This window comes from Penaeus vannamei, chromosome 22 (assembly GCF_042767895.1).
Source record: "Penaeus vannamei isolate JL-2024 chromosome 22, ASM4276789v1, whole genome shotgun sequence".
Classification (NCBI taxonomy): Eukaryota; Metazoa; Arthropoda; class Malacostraca; order Decapoda; family Penaeidae; genus Penaeus; species Penaeus vannamei.
The window spans coordinates 9,357,721-9,374,331 of record NC_091570.1 but is presented as its reverse complement, the minus strand read 5'-3'; the positions used below and the strand labels follow the sequence as shown (position 1 = coordinate 9,374,331).

Sequence of the window (16,611 nt, the reverse complement as noted above, 5' to 3'; positions counted from 1 at the left end):
ATACCGACTTGTCTTAATGGATTACAGATGCATCGTGTAAGTGATTGGTGATAAGTATGATAGTTTAGTAAGTGTACGTGAATAATTTTATGCGACTGGTTTTGTATGTACCTGCAGCAAATCCGTAGCATGAACAGCCAGCCGTTACATGCATTATTCTACATTTATGCGACGTTTCCTGGTTTTTCTTTATAGACAAAGTTCTGCTCGACTTGTCCTCTGGACTGCCACTCGTTTTGTGTAAGCAGCCTTTTCATTGTGTAAGTAGGTCAGAAACGGTTTTAATCTTCTTTATCAGTTTAAATTTATTATTTTCTATTGCCTTCATGGGATCGGCTACAACCAGATATAACATTTGTATTATGAAACAAGGTGTTTACTTCCAAAGTAGTTTGTACAGTATTTTTAAGCCTCTTAATTAGCACAAATTATAAACTTATGCTGGTTTTACCTTGACACTAATACTATATACGTATTTTCCTTCACTTACTATGTGGGCTCTGCAAGTGTGACGATTTCTCAGGCGATGTAAAAGTAGTGTTATGCTGCACTATCTTGAAGTTTTATTTGAAACAGTACAGACAAAAAGGTTTGTGGAAACAACAACATATATATGAAACGTTTATTACGTTGATTTAGGAAAGCAATTTTGACAAAGGGGCGAGAATTTTTTAAAGTTAAATTTTGACGACCTAAACTACCACCAAAACATTTTACGCTTTCTTAATACATTTCACATTTGGCAGTCAATTTCAAGCACAGATGGTTGTGACTATTATTGTTTTAGATTTGACCAATATTAATTGTTACGGGGGAGGTGTTTGGTTACCATTAATGCTGATGACAAAATGAATGAGAAATATCTAATACCATTCATTGTTTTTTTATATTTTATTTTACTGAATACCGTTGGCTAGGCAATAGAGAGATGCACTGATAGTACTTCTCCCTCCCTCGCTGGGTGCTCTGCCTATTACAAATCATCGTGATTATAAGTACAAACCCAGAGAAAACAAAGCTCCTCAGTTCACTGGTCTTCAAATAAAGCAAATGAGAACTCTCGGCGTCAGGAGAGGTGGGATGACTGGCGTGAGTGTTACCGCTATTACCTTTTTATCATGCTCTCCCCTGTTGGTGATGGTAGTCCAATTTCGGATATTTTTTTGGCCAATGGGGTCTATTTGAAGATGGTAAAATGAGTAGCCAATTGAATCCCGCCCTTGTGGTGAAAGTTATTCTAATCAATATTGCTTCCCATGCCTGTTCTGACTCACCTGACCGCCGATCATTCTCAAAAGCGACGTGAAAAAAATGAAAATAAAGTAATCATTTTCCATCATTACTCCATGCTTACATCCAACAAAGTCAATATCTACCGCATTATTATTGATCTTGTAGACACCAACTGGCCACGACATAACAGAAAATCAGCTTAATTTTGAAGGGGTCACATCTAATAAACCAATAAGTAATACAGTATTAATCTTAAACGTACAGTGTGTTCATGGGCTGTAACATTAAAGGCGAATATCTTATTTATCTTCAAAAAAATTTCTTTATCGATTTAGTTCTGTGGTCAAATTTTATCCAAATCAAGGAGATAATCTTTCTTGCTACAACCACATGATCCACCGGTTAATACAGTAACAATCTCTTCATACTTGTTGGTTTGTCCTCTTGACTGTCGGTACGCAACGTTACATACAAAGAGGCGGGACCGAGGGAGCCCGACCCCATGGGAAGTACAAAATGCTAAGTGGTTCATTTAGCAGTAATAAGTAATGCAGTCTGGCTGGCCGCCCCATTAGAAACGACCAGCCGACCCAAGCGTTGATTTCACACTATCAAAATTGTCTCTCAACGTTGTTCCAGAGAGAAGATCCCACTGTCATATTCACTTCACAGTCTCTTTCGAGATGGTGGCAAAGAGCTGCGACAATCACACTCGCCGGGTAGCCTGTGCACGATTGTTAACCTAACAGCCGGGACTGCTCCTCAATGGTGAGTCACAAATGCACTGGGAAAGAATTGATGTCTACTCGAGATTTGACTTCCTCGAGGTGATGTTCATTTGAGGCAGCAGAGAGGCCGAGGGACGACCGTTGATGCGGTGGTGAGGCGGCCGGGAGTATCGAGGTGGTGAGCGTAGCGTCACTGAGGAGCGCCCAGCCGTAGCCTCGACTACTGTAGCCACGCTGGCGGTGTGAAGAGTGAGCTGTGAGGAATGGTCGACCCTTCAGGCATCATGACTGGTAGGTAGGAGTGTGGAGGGTCGAGTGGAGCCTGCTAAAAGGGGTTGCGTTCATCAGTTTTGGTCGCCCTCATTAGCCTCGTCTCCTTCGCCCTGCGTGTCACTCGTCCAAAGTGTCAAGTTATCTCGCAAGAGCTGCATTATGAGCGTAGAATCCTTGTACGAGTCTTCATTTAGCGTATCCAACTCCGCAATAGCGTCGTCGAATGCCTGAAAGTGTAGAGAAAAAAAAACTTTAATTACCGATATTCTCAACGATTACTGATGCAAAACCTTTTCTTTCCCTAATTCAATTTCTGACCACGTATTTGAAACTCAAATGCATTAAAATGATAAGGTTATGTAGTATCCTTACGAAGTCTTCCAAATGCTTTCGTTGTAGTAAACTTTGCATGAAATGACAAAATAGTACTATAAAATTTCTGTAACATTTACCAAACATTTATCAATTAGTAAACAGATTACATGCTTCAAAACGGAATAAAACTACAAGTTAGAAATTCCATCATTAGTATGAAATCGTGGCCGCCTAAGGTGTTTCCCGTGGGAGAGGAGAGCAACCATCATACTTTTCGCCCCGATGTGTCACCGACCACGCAGCGTATCTTCGCCCAAGCCATGACAACATCACGTTGAATTTGGGGCCATCATTTTCCACTGAGCGAAAATCCATCACATACGATATCAGACTAATCATTCTCACAATCTCAACTAGACCAAGAGATTTCGGACAAACCTTAACAGCCAAGGTCAGGTCGACATTATCTACCATACTGTTTGCTACGAGCACACTGAAATTTGGTTAGTGTAAGAACACAAGTCACGATCCTTGTTAATCTACGACTCACGAATCGACTACCCAGCTACAGAAGTGAACATGACACGCGGGGTCATGCAAGTATGCTGGGATAGCCAGGGGTCAAGGGTCAAGTTAGCTGGTGTGGTCGCGTGAGTGGAGCGGCATATGGGTCAACGCCGCGTTACCTGCTTGGCTAAGTGACACGCTCTGTCAGGAGAGTTGAGGATCTCGTAGTAGAACACCGAGAAGTTGAGGGCAAGACCCAACCTAATGGGGTGGGTGGGTTGCATCTTTGACTTGGCGATGTCGAAGGCTTCTTGGTACGACTTCTGGGAGTCGTCAACCACAACTTGAAGAACAAGCAATGCAGGTCAATATCTCGATTAAAAAAATACAAAAGTGGCTTAAATGTATTAGTAAGTAGTCCCCAACGAAACACCGTAACGATTGCTCTCCTCTGCCTCCGGTGAAAACCTGAAATTAAAGGAAAATAATAGTGTACCTGTTTCGCTAGCTGACAAGCCTTATCAGGCGAGTTGAGGATCTCGTAGAAGAAGACGGAGAAGTTGAGCGCCAGACCCAGCCTGATGGGGTGGGTGGGCTGCATCTCTGCCTTGGCGATGTCGAAAGCCTCCTGGTACGACTTCTGAGAGTCGTCCACTACGCCTGGACACAGAAACAAGCAAGTTATGAAAAGCAAACACACAGGGAATCCACTGTAATTATACCAACCTGGGGTATGTAGGTTATACCTACAACCGGTAGGGTACCCCTTTATTTCTAATGGACATTAAACTAACATTAACAAATGTTGAAGGGGGCATGCAAACAAAAATTACTACACATACTTTTTTAAAACTAACCTATTTCTATCCTACAATACCGTTTCTAAAGATACGAAATAGGAACATTTCTCCATAGCTATGAGCCCCTTACAAGTGTGGAATTGAAGGTCCTAAATGCCAAGAGCTGTTGAGGTGTAAAGGGCGTGTTGAAGGCGGGTGGAGTGGGCCGGCGGGGGACAGAGCGCATGGGGGGGGGGGGGGGAGTAGGGGCAGGGATGAGTGCGGAGATGGCCGAGGGGAGGGAGGGGGAACCAGGCCCGAGCTCTTCTTTAGTTCCTGCCCTTTCATCTCGCCAGACCTCGGCAACTTTACTCGAGCAACCGAATGGACTGTTTCACGCATATGACTAATACAACAGATGCCTTTCCGCACGTAAGCCCCGCCCCTCCCCCCCACAGCAGGCAAGGTCCGCGAAAGTGTGACCATGCTTGGAGCTGGTCACTTCGCCCACATCCACATCTACGCCTACACCACTTGTCATGCTCCACTTGCCTACGCCTCCACAACTTTCTCCGCCGCTGTCCCTAACCTCCAGCTCCTAATGTGGCTTTGACGAACCTTTACGAGCGCACGACGGCACCCACGGTTATGTATAATGCAGAATGCGAAGGCACCCATGAATGCTCCAGGCCCTTTCGAATGAGCTATTGAATACGTGGTAGATTTGAGAAGTCATAACAAAAAATGAATCTGGCAACACTTGCGGCCGAGATGCGCGTGCCGTAGTGAAAAATCAATACAGACTTAGGCATTGTCTACGAGTCGATAAAACGCTCGTCTAAAAAGAACAAGAACGCCGACGGATTCCTCGGAGAGAATTCTGAATCAGTGAAAAGGCACGCTTGCCGATGTGATAGTATTCATGATGACTACTAGCTTTTCCCTCTCGCTCTGTATGACTCATTGTGACGTCCGCGAATGACTCATCCCCTCCCCCCCCCCCCACCAACTCCAATCGTCGGCCGCGAGCCATTCACTACCTCCTGTCACGTGTCTATTAAATTCCCATGCCTGGCCCTTTCCAATGATGTGGACCCGATTGCGTTGATCAGCTGACGCATCTACGACTCGGAACACTTTATATTCGAGAGGCAATAACTATCGGTTAAAAAGAGAAACAAGAACTCATGTTAAATATGTAAATGCGCGTATATATGTATATATCACGAGAATTATAAATTTGACTGCAGATTTTATTAATATGGGTGACATCATTACCACGAATCGGATCCCCTTCCCGTGTATCCACGCGTTGGGGTGAGAGCACTATGTTAGGCGGGCGGGGGCGTGGAAGCCAGCCAGGTAGGCGGCCAACCGGTGGAAAACCAGTCTACGTCACACCCAGCACTCAAGCCTGGGCCTCCACACACACACTCCCACTAGACGAGAGCCGTATCATTTTAATATCGCAAAGACCACCACGCCCGCATGTCCGAGGCAAACGTGGTACGTGCACGAGTCCCGCGGCACACCAGCCCTCAGCGGCTCGTAGATGCATGGCGGCAGTAGCAGGCGCCGGAATTCAGTGACGTCAGCGACTCGCCCACTTGCTGGCCCGAGCCGGTCTTCCACGAGCTCTCGTACCCTTTTACACAGGTCCTTCCAGACCTACGAATATGGCCCCGCGTCCTGCAATGGCCTCCAGACCCCGCTCCCCCCCCCCTTTGGTTCGACTATCCTTTTACTACAGCTTCCCATCTTTTTAGAACCCTCACGGAAATGCAACCGAGTGTTACAGCGCCATCGAGCAGGAGCTGGCTCATGGCTGCGCTGCCGTGCGTCTGCCACATCGCACCGGAAACGTAACCACACCACTATTTCCTCCGTAATCTCACGGCCGTGGCATAAATACCTCAACTCCTATACTGCCACGCTCGCAAGTGCCTATTATTAGAAAGACTAATTTAGCCTACATCAAAACTGGCTCAATACATGCCGACAATCCATTCTTGTTCAAGTTCTACCGGAAATCATTAGGGCATAGCTTCAACCATCAGATCCAGTGCGACAGGAGAAAAAAATATTATAGCCACGTCACTTTCCATCTGAACGAACGAGTTAACAGACTGACGGTGGCAAGAAGTTACTGGGAGACTTCCTATTATTGGCCGATCTTGTTACTCCCGCCAATACCGCAATCCCCTATACTTAAAAACAGGATGACGTACAGTTAGACTCCCTCCATAAACGATATAAGGTTACAAGTAAACTACACGAACCCTCAACATTCAATTATCCACGTAAGAAGTCTATAGATAGTAGCATGAAAAGCGACCGCGAGCTCCACCATGAGCCTCCGCGGGTGATGGCAGCGACAACTGAACAAGACGTTAGTTGCCAGATGTCACCACAACGAATGGTTATCCAATATTACCAGACGAAATGGAAACCGACATTCTACTCCGCAGTAATATTCCGAGAATCTCGAGATTAAGCTGCAATGATCCGGCCGAAGTCGAATGCTGCAGGAGAGCAGAAATCCGCGACGGGAGGGAGGGGAGGATCCACACAGAAGGTTAGATAGTAAGAGGAACTAAGCGGCTTGTCCCGGAGGGAGTTTGGGCGGGAGGGGGGGTTAGAGGGGGAGGGAAGGGACGAGACCGTTGTTGAGTCACGCCCCCGTCTGACCACGCCCTCTGCTCTTGGGACAAGTTCCCTTCGTAAATTTAATTCAACGACTTCTACAAATTGCGACTAATGTGTTACGTGTTACTAACTGAATACTAATTAAAATAACCACAAAAGTCTTGGAATAATCTTCAAAGCCACACACTAAGCTACCTCAAAAGTATCACGATACAAACTATTGTGTGAATCAAACCCAAACCTACATTGAAGCCCGAGAAATGCTTCCTCCCACATGCATTAGTTAAAACACGCAAAACCCTGCACCTAAACTTTCTCGGTAAGGAGCCTAAGGTTTAACGGAAGGTTAAACAAGTACAGCCAGTTCCCACGGGGCAGGGATGATGCTTCACGTGCCGGAAGTACGCCCCAATCCCGGATTCCACACCTACACTATCACAGGCTGATCTACTACTATAATATATACGCTATTTAAATGCCTTAGATGTCACAATAGACATGGGCATGGCTGAACTCTGACCTACATTCATCTAGCCGGCTAAAAAGGAACAGCTGTTCTGTTGGTTTTTCGAGACAAACAACTACCTGAGGTTACGGGTGGAACAAATCTAACAGAACTAATAAAGAGTACTTACCCGCTCGCGCATCACCGGTGGCGACTTCAGCAAGGTACCTGTAATAATCTCCCTTCATCTTCAGGTAGAAGACCTTAGATTCAGGGTTGGAGGCTTTGGGAATAAGGAACTTGTCGAGGAGACCCTGCAAAGCAAAAGAGTTCCTTTATTACACTTTATTCTCACGAATGAACACATGAATTCAAAAATTTCCAAAGCACCAACAAGGGTCAATTCGGTAGAGAACACGAGTCTATGGACGTGATATTATTTCAAAGGAATTCCGAGTCATTAACATTTTATCTCCTGGAGCAGTCCCCCCTTGAAACATGGAATGCCGCATGGAAGAAGTCACGCATCGCCGAACCGTTCGCCGGCGGAATTTCAGAAACAAAAGGTTCTAAATCATCAAGAAAGTCTTAAATGTTACAGATCAGATGATGCAAAAGCACAATTTATTTCTTTCGTCAAGAATCATTCAACGGAGTGACTGCGCGGGAATGAACGGCGGGCAGGAGATCCGCGAGGGGGTCGGCCTGTCTCCGGGGCAGGGGCCGGGGAAGGTGAGGGGGTTACAGGGGCGGGGTATGAATGGAATGTGGGGTTGCCACACGGCCACCGCACCCAAAGTCAAGGACCGCCACGAGAGAACCAATACCCTACAAACACACTGCCATGATCATTAGCTTTCTAGTTAGTACCACTGCGGTATTGATTTATGACGAAGATGCGAGAAGACCATAATATAAAATAAAACTATGTCAACGACTGGTTGGCAATTACAGCGCCGCTTTCAGAGGCTCGTGTATACCTTGGAAGGCAAGAGGCCGTCCTGGAAGAACGTTGGCTCGCATACGATAGCCCGAGGCCACAGCTAGACACCGCGTACACCTTACGACAAGCACGCGGTGTCCATTACACTGTCTGGGATACACTTTTGATATTGTCTCGATTATTAAATTCGTAAAAGTTAGATACCGCTTCAAAGTACAACACACAACCCATCTACCAAGTATCATTACGAAGATAGTCATGGTACAGACATTACTCGTGTCTCGCATTTGACCCCGGAATGAAAGGAAAAATGCCTTAACACTCACCAATACATCCTGGCAGATTTCCCTAAGTTCTGTTTCGACCTGCAATGGAGGAGAAAGAACATCAAAATAAAGCCTACGCTACTCGCGGCCAAAAATCGGTTTCAATTTGTAGACAAAATTAACGAAATGAAACGCGTGGAAAGCAATCCAACGCAGACATACCTTCTCTCTGTATTCCTTTGCCATTTGTTGTTTTCGCTCTGAACCTTCTGTCTTCTGTTCTATGGATGAAATTACTCGCCAGGAACTTCTCCGAGCCCCTACGACATTCTTGTAGGCTACTGACAAAAGATTACGTTCCTCATTTGACAGCTCGACACCTGCAAGAGGGGAGAGGGCCACCTTAGTTCGGAACTTCGATGAACTCGTGCATATATGATGCAATGCGATAGTTACGGCAAGCCTTCCGTAGCCCAAAAAATACTTACCAGTTTCTGTGACCTGTTTCATGGCTGCTGCCATATCATCGTACCTCTCTGCCTGCTCAGCAAGCTTGGCCCGCTGTACTTGTTCTTCCTTGTCCGACATTGTGTCTGGAAAGAACAGAAATAAAACGTTAACGGCTGAACTACTTCAAGTCTAGCACTGAAGGAATTAACATATTACCCGCCTATGTATATGCTACCCTGCAATCCATCACCTCAAATGGTTAAAAAGGTCAGCTCACTATTCAATGTCAATTCACTCTTTCATGGGCATTCGACCCAAGCAATTCCACTTCACTCGCATTCTTCAAAATAAATCCAATAGTGAAAGGTTCCTTTTCCATCTCGAAACAATATTACAATAAAATGTATCCACAATTCAAATGAAAGAGTGCAACATGTGCACCAATGCCATTCTAAATAAAGAATACAGTATTTAGTATTCAATCGTACAAGGTCCAACCGAAAAGATGCTAATCAATGTTAGGGAGAACAAGATAAATGACCAGCAAAACCATATTTCAATTTTTTTTTTATAAAAGCACAGCAGCAAACAACCGCTTACATCTGTCTACTAACCCTATAACAAACTTGTTCAAAAGCATATCATCCGTTCCCCAACCATGGAATACATAGGTAGTACACCTGTTAATTTTCAAGTTGAATAAGAATAAAACAGGAGGAGGTTTAAACTCTTAGTATTCTGGTCTTCCAAATCCCAAGTTGGAAAAAAGGTCTTAACTATTATAAAGACGCAAGTATGCTGCATTACAATTCGTGATATCAACAGCAGATGGGTGTCATAACACTCAATGGGTAGCTGGCACAGGTGCCTTGTACAAAAAGGGCAAGCCATAATCGTCCATAAAAAATACTAATATGGAAGAGGGAGAAAAAAGAATGGGATCATGAGATCAGTGAGATAGAGGGGACTAAGGGAGGAAGCAAAAAAAGACAGTGAGGAAGAGGAAGTACAGTTACATCAGGAAGGGAGAATGGGAAGGCAAGATGAATAAAGGAAGAAGCAAAGTGATAACATCAAGGAGGAAGGAGAGCAGAGATAGTGACTGAGCAAAAGCAAAGCAGCTAGAAAGACGGGCCTGGAAATGGAAAGAGAGGGAAGAGGCAGAAAATAAGTAAGAGAAAGACAAGTGAAAACCAAGAAGTGGCAAAATAGATCTAACCACAAAGAAAAATATTTAGTAAATATAAATGGTGGTGGTGGTGGTAGTAGTATTAATAGTAACAGTAATAGGAGTACAAGTAACAGTAACAGGAGTAATAGTAACAGCAACAGGAGTAATAGTAACAGCAACAGGAGTAATAGTAACAGCAACAGGAGTAATAGTAACAGCAACAGGAGTAATAGTAACAGCAACAGGAGTAATAGTAACAGCAACAGGAGTAATAGTAACAGCAATAGGAGTAATAGTAACAGCAATAGGAGTAATAGTAACAGCAATAGGAGTAATAGTAACAGCAATAGGAGTAATAGTAACAGCAATAGGAGTAATAGTAACAGCAATAGGAGTAATAGTAACAACAACAGGAGCAATAGTAACAACAACAGGAGCAATAGTAACAACAACAGGAGCAATAGTAACAACAACAGGAGCAATAGTAACAACAACAGGAGCAATAGTAACAACAATAAGAGCAATAGTAACAACAATAAGAGCAATAGTAACAACAATAAGAGTAATAGTAACAACAATAAGAGTAATAGTAACAACAATAAGAGTAATAGTAATAGTAAAAGGAGCAGCAGCAGGAATAGTAGAAGGAGCAGCAGCAGGAATAGTAGAAGGAGCAGCAGCAGGAATAGTAGAAGGAGCAGCAGCAGGAATAGTAGAAGGAGCAGCAGCAGGAATAGTAGAAGGAGCAGCAGCAGGAATAGTAGAAGGAGCAGCAGCAGGAATAGTAGAAGGAGCAGCAGGAGTAGTAGAAGGAGAAGCAGCAGTAGTAGTAGAAGGAGAAGCAGCAGTAGTAGTAGAAGGAGAAGCAGGAGTAGTAGAAGGAGAAGCAGGAGTAGTAGAAGGAGCAGCAGGAGTAGGAATAGTAGAAGGAGCAGCAGGAGTAGGAATAGTAGAAGGAGCAGCAGGAGTAGGAGTAGTAGAAGGAGCAGCAGGAGTAGGAGTAGTAGGAGCAGCAGGAGTAGGAGTAGTAGAAGGAGCAGCAGGAGTAGGAGTAGTAGAAGGAGCAGCAGGAGTAGTAGTAGTAGTAGGAGCAGCAGGAGTAGTAGTAGTAGTAGTAGTAGTAGGAGCAGCAGGAGTAGTAGTAGTAGTAGTAGGAGCAGCAGGAGTAGTAGTAGTAGTAGTAGGAGCAGCAGCAGGAGTAGGAGTAATAGAAGGAGCAGCAGGAGTAGGAGTAGTAGAAGGAGAAGCAGGAGTAGTAGTAGGAGGAGCAGGAGAAGTAGAAGGAGCAGCAGGAGTAGGAGAAGTAGAAGGAGCAGCAGGAGTAGTAGTAGTAGAAGGAGCAGCAGGAGTAGTAGTAGAAGGAGCAGCAGGAGTAGTAGTAGTAGAAGGAGCAGCAGGAGTAGTAGTAGTAGAAGGAGCAGCAGGAGTAGGAGTAGTAGAAGGAGCAGCAGGAGTAGGAGTAGTAGAAGGAGCAGCAGGAGTAGGAGTAGTAGAAGGAGCAGCAGGAGTAGGAGTAGTAGAAGGAGCAGCAGGAGTAGGAGTAGTAGAAGGAGCAGCAGGAGTAGGAGTAGTAGAAGGAGCAGCAGGAGTAGTAGAAGGAGAAGCAGGAGTAGTAGAAGGAGAAGCAGGAGTAGTAGAAGGAGAAGCAGGAGTAGTAGGAGCAGCAGCAGGAGTAGTAGGAGCAGCAGCAGGAGTAGTAGAATGAGGAGCAGCAGGAGTAGTAGGAGGAGGAGCAGCAGGAGTAGTAGAAGGAGGAGCAGCAGGAGTAGAAGGAGCAGCAGCAGGAGTAGAAGGAGCAGCAGCAGTAATAGCAGTAGTAATAGCAGGAGCAGGAGTAATAGTAATACTAGTAGTATGAGTAGCAGTAGTAACAGGAAGTAGTAATAATAGGAGGAGGAGTAGGAGTAGCAGTAGTAACAGGAAGTAGTAATATTAGGAGGAGGAGTAGGACTAGCAGTAGTAGTAGTAATAATAATGATAGTAGTAGTAATAGTGGGAGTGGGAGTAGGAGTAATAATGTGAGTGGGAGGAGTAGCAGTAGGAGTATTAGGAATAGGAGTATTAGGAATAGGAGTATTAGGAATAGGAGTAGTAGTAGGAGTAGGAGTAGGAGTAGGAGTAGTAGGAGTAGGAGTAGTAGTATGAGTATGAGTATGAGTATGAGTATGAGTAGTAGTAGGAGTAGTAGTAGGAGTAGTAGTAGGAGTAGTAGTAGTAGTAGTAGTAGTAGTAGTAGGAGTAGTAGTAGTAGTAGTAGTAGGAGTAGTAGTAGTAGTAGGAGTAATAGGAGTAGTAGTAGGAGTAATAGGAGTAGTAGTAGGAGTAATAGGAGTAGTAGTAGGAGTAATAGTAGTAGTAGGAGTAATAGGAGTAGTAGGAGTAATAGGAGTAATAGGAGTAGTAGTAGTAGTAATAGGAGTAGTAGTAGTAGTAATAGGAGTAGTAGTAGTAATAGGAGTAGTAGTAGTAATAGGAGTAGTAGTAGTAATAGGAGTAGTAGTAGTAGTAGTAGTAGGAGCAGTAGTAGTAGTAGTAGTAGTAGTAGTAGTAGTAGGAGCAGTAGTAGGAGCAGTAGTAGGAGGAGGAGGAGGAGTAGTAGTAGTAGTAGTAGTAGTAGTAGTAGTAGTAGTAGTAGTAGTAGTAGTAGTAGTAGGAGTAGTAGGAGTAGGAGTGGGAGTAGGAGTAGTAGGAGTAGGAGTAGGAGGAGTAGGAGGAGTAGTAGTTGGGGAAGGGGAAGTAGTTATGGAAAAGGATAAAGAAAGCTTAAAACAGTGATGAAGATGAGCAATGGACAAGATAAACAGACAAGACAGGTTATCAAGAGGATAGCAGACACAGTAAGGAGGCCGGGCGATTGAGAATTATCATAAAGGGTTAAGAAATTAAAATAACTGCTAAATGTAAAGTTATGGAGTTATGGCTATAACCAGGTTAGAAATGAGATGCGTTTTAGGGGGATGGGGTCAGAAGAAAACCTCCCCTTATTATAAACCGATGTGTTACATAAAAGATAATAAACAATCTAAATACTTGAAAAACTAACTGGATCCAATGAACTAATAGTTATCAGAAATAGGGAAAGATGTTAAAAATGAATAAATATTCCTATCACTAACCATGAGCCCAAGTTTATTAAGACCTGCTGAGAGAAGTGGTGGGACATGGAATTTAAACAGAAATGACATTACAGGACACAAGTGTGGGACAACCTTCTCCACAACTGAACTGCAACAAAAGCTGGGTTCAAGTCAGAGGACCAAGACTAACAGAATGACATGGGTGGGAGAAGTCTGAAGAGACTCACTTTAAATAAAAATCCATCAGATGTCAAAACTTGAAGTAATTGAGGAAAAACCCAGCTCCTCTGATACCTGGTTAAAAATTAATTCAGCCTTACAGCAGGTTTTATTACACCTGTGGGCAATATGCTGGTGTGTGTATTTTGGTAATGCACAATAATACTGAAATTACTTATTAAAAAAGGGTTGAGTAATTTTTGACACCCAGGTGTTGGAATTTTAAAGCCCACACTGACTTTTGCTAATTTCTGTAAGTTCAGAACAGCCACCAATTTAAAAGGTTGATATATACAAAGGAAGAGACGACATTGTATAATATCTGTTCCCAAAATTCTTTCTCAAAATATCGGGAACAAAAGAGAAGTCATTTTACACACCATGGGCCACTTTATCTCCATCTAGTGCTTGTCTATATAAAATATAAATATATTGATACAAGGTTCTAAATTCTCAAATCTGATTAACCACAATTCAGACAAATCTCAAAAAATTCTGAGGATTGAGAGAATTTACCATGGAGAGGTGGATGATTACATCAGTGAAACAGACCAACTGAATTGTTTCATAGAACATCTTAGCAGGGGCCAAATTATCTAAACAGTTAGCATACTTTGGAGACTAAGTATTGAGACAGTACATTCTGAAGTAGGAAAAACAAATAAATCCTTTTCATAGAGTAACAATCTAATTCAAAATTGTCAGATCAGTAAAAATCATAATTTAGGATAGTCATACAGAAGCTATGCAACTGTATATTTAATACTTTTGAATTTTCCTCCTTAGAATACAATGGCCAGCATTTCTGGGCACTTTCCATTTACAATCTATACAATTTATATTTCTAAGTCATCACTGCTCTTGGTAACAAGAACCAGTATTTTCTATAATTGCTTTATGCCTATAATCTTGCTCGTTTCCAAAAGTCCCTAACCATTACCATCATGACATTTTGTAAAGGTCATGAGAAAATTATTCAAAATCTAGGCCAACATGACCCAACACCTTTCCCTTCTGAATAACTGAATGAGCTTACTACATACATCTTGAATGACATCACCAGCAAGATTTTAACATTTAAAAATTCTTCTATATCATCACTATTACCAATAACATTACTTTTGATAAATTCAACTTCAAGCAGATAATGTGGGTCGTGGTGCTGATCAATTTATGTTCCAATTTTCCTTGAAACCAACTTTTTTTTTTCACCTTACTAATGACAGCACAGATAAATCAGCAGCTAAAGCAAAAAGAAGTCTTCCACATCACCACATTTTCCGTAAATGCTGGCTTCAACTATGCTAAATCTGACAGCATTTGCCAATGAACTCTTCGGGAAACAGTTTTTCATAAGCCACAGGTTCTGCCGTTATTTCTAATCCTTCCACATACATGTTCAAGTCATTTCCTCTGAAATAAGATTAGTGCAAGGGGGGAGGTAGGTTAGCTTTTGAAGCCTGTGCTGTGGGTTGTACTCCAAAGCTCAAAGACCTGTTAGTTTGTAATAAGATTAGAACAATAATACAGACTTTAAACCTGGTGCTCACTTCCCAAACAATCCATTTTTCTGCTGGGATAAAAGCCGTCGCAAATATCCATCCACGAAGCCCTACAGCATACTTAAACCCGAAACACTGACAATTAAGACCAGCTATTGATCCCCCCCTTCTCATTCGCTTCTGAATTACCTTCTAACCCTTAACCTGGCCAACAAACTTACGGATTACAACCCCATGCACACTTAGCCATGGTGGAACCCCTGGCAACTTGGGGAGACATGCTCTTGCCTATTTTTTCTCAATACATTCCCAAGACTTATCCTCAGTCTCCCATAACAATTAAAATACCCTATTACCAAACCATAACCATATTCTAAGAAATAAACCAAAAACCTAAACCCAAGACTATTTCACAGGCAACCTTTACCCTTAAAATAACCATACTCTACACGAGGACAAACCCGTAAAATTCTATGAACACTTTTGTCATTCTCCAAATATTTTCCCCAATTCTGGCTTCACCATTACCACAATTTCACATACTCCAATAACAAAAACAACACCAACCGCCCCACAAAACATCCACAAGCACCCATTCACTCACATTCCACATACGCCAAAAGAACACATTTATTCCTCATACAAGAGCCATTCCCTCAAGCTATCAAATAAAACCCAAATTCCCCCATTCCCAACACTCACAAATTCTGGAATTCCCTTCAAAACTTCCCCCCCTCCTATCCCCCTGGAATTCCCCCATTCCTAAACATCTGGAATTTTTTCTCCATAAAAATCAACTTTCCTTCGAGAGAAAATTCCAGAATCTTCTACCCGTAGTGGGCGTCGACGAGGGCGTTGGAGAGGCCTCTAATCGATAACAAAATTGGTAAAGAAAGAAGAATATGCGAGAAAATGGGGCTTAGAAATAAGGCGCATGGGGGGAATAGGCCTACATAAAGAGAGTAAAAGAGGGAAGAAAGGAGATAGGCCTAAGAAGCGAAGGAGAGGAGAGAGAGCGCGAGAGAAGGCGAAGAAAAGCGGGGAAATAGGCCTAGAGAGCGAAAGAGGGAGGGTGAAAGGGGGGAAGGTAGGCCTAGGGAGAGAATATCCGATCACATGGTCTCTCGTCTCGCCCTTTCGTCTCCCTTTTCGCCCCTTCTCCCCCTCTTCCGCTGGGGAAAACGTAGGTGGGGAGGAAGGGGCGACACCGAGGGAGACGAGGAGGAAGGGGAGAAAGAGGGAGAGGGCGAGGAAAAGGAAGAAAGAAGGAGAAATAAGGGAGAAACCTCGCCTGGTTCGGCCGGCGTTCGGTCACGAGCCGGCTCACCCTCTCGCCCCGGCCACACCTACCTCACTTTCCCCCACTTTTAGAAGGGAATTCCGACTCACACTCTCCCCCACTCAACCTCTGCGGCTTCGTTCAACTCAGGCGAAGGGATGGGACTCACCTGTTTTATAAAATAGGTGCTATTTACACAAATATAAAGGTAAATCCCAGGGTAGAGTGACCCTCACACGACCAACACCTCTTGGCGACTGGGCTCCTCTCGCGCTACGGGGTTCTCATTGGTCGCCCCACGGACTCCCCGAGTCAAATCAGCTTCTCAACACCGACATTGGATTAACTTTTTTCTTCGCTTTTTCGATTAAATAAGGATTATTTAGGAAGTTAGAATATCTTATAATTATTTTGGAGATTTTTGGAGATTTTTTTATCGAGTGGGAATCGGTTTTGATGTTGGGGTTTGATTCGGTGATTGAACGGTCAATAGATTGGTAAGATCGATGGTGTTAATTTATGATATACCTTAAATGTATTTTAACTGTCACTTTATCATTTCATTATGAAACATTATATGATTTGTGAGTTTCTTTACGGAAAAATGAGCAATTGTGTGAATAGCGAAATCTACTGCGCATGTCGTCCAAAGAGCGGGAAATTCAGAACGCGCCGCCGACAACTCGCTCGTCTATAATTTATCTTTGAATGGAATATTCTTATTTCTGGTGATTTCTGCTGTATATTCATGCTTATTTATAAAAGAAGGAAATATCAT

General features: G+C 43.3%; 1 protein-coding gene across 3 annotated transcripts; it reads right to left on the bottom strand.

Moving 5' to 3' along the window:
- Positions 1-608: 608 nt before the first annotated feature.
- On the bottom strand, positions 609-16,162 carry 14-3-3zeta (tyrosine 3-monooxygenase/tryptophan 5-monooxygenase activation protein zeta). 3 transcript variants are annotated; one of them, XM_070136497.1, is made up of 7 exons: positions 16,003-16,162; positions 8,624-8,728; positions 8,358-8,515; positions 8,196-8,234; positions 7,117-7,240; positions 3,236-3,399; positions 609-2,461 (listed from the first exon to the last, which is right to left on the bottom strand). In XM_070136497.1, exons 2-7 carry the CDS (start codon positions 8,721-8,723, stop codon positions 2,306-2,308), a joined length of 741 nt encoding a protein of 246 aa, XP_069992598.1. In that variant the 5' UTR covers positions 8,724-8,728; positions 16,003-16,162; the 3' UTR covers positions 609-2,305. The 3 variants fall into 3 exon arrangements, with proteins under 3 accessions (XP_069992598.1, XP_027210306.1, XP_069992597.1); XM_027354505.2 differs by lacking the exon at positions 3,236-3,399 and adding an exon at positions 3,553-3,716 and having other exon boundaries at positions 16,003-16,161; XM_070136496.1 differs by lacking the exon at positions 3,236-3,399 and adding an exon at positions 3,553-3,716 and having other exon boundaries at positions 15,905-16,086.
- Positions 16,163-16,611: the final 449 nt, after the last annotated feature.

Excerpts from the sequence above, each read along its gene's own strand:
- 14-3-3zeta (XM_070136497.1), bottom strand. The coding sequence starts at position 8,723 with ATGTCGGACAAGGAAGAACAAGTACAGCGGGCCAAGCTTGCTGAGCAG. Across the intron at positions 7,241-8,195 it reads AAATCTGCCAGGATGTATTG|GGTCTCCTCGACAAGTTCCT; the intron begins GTGAGTGTTAAG and ends TTTGCTTTGCAG. Across the intron at positions 2,462-3,235 it reads CGTGTCACTTAGCCAAGCAG|GCATTCGACGACGCTATTGC; the intron begins GTAACGCGGCGT and ends CTACACTTTCAG.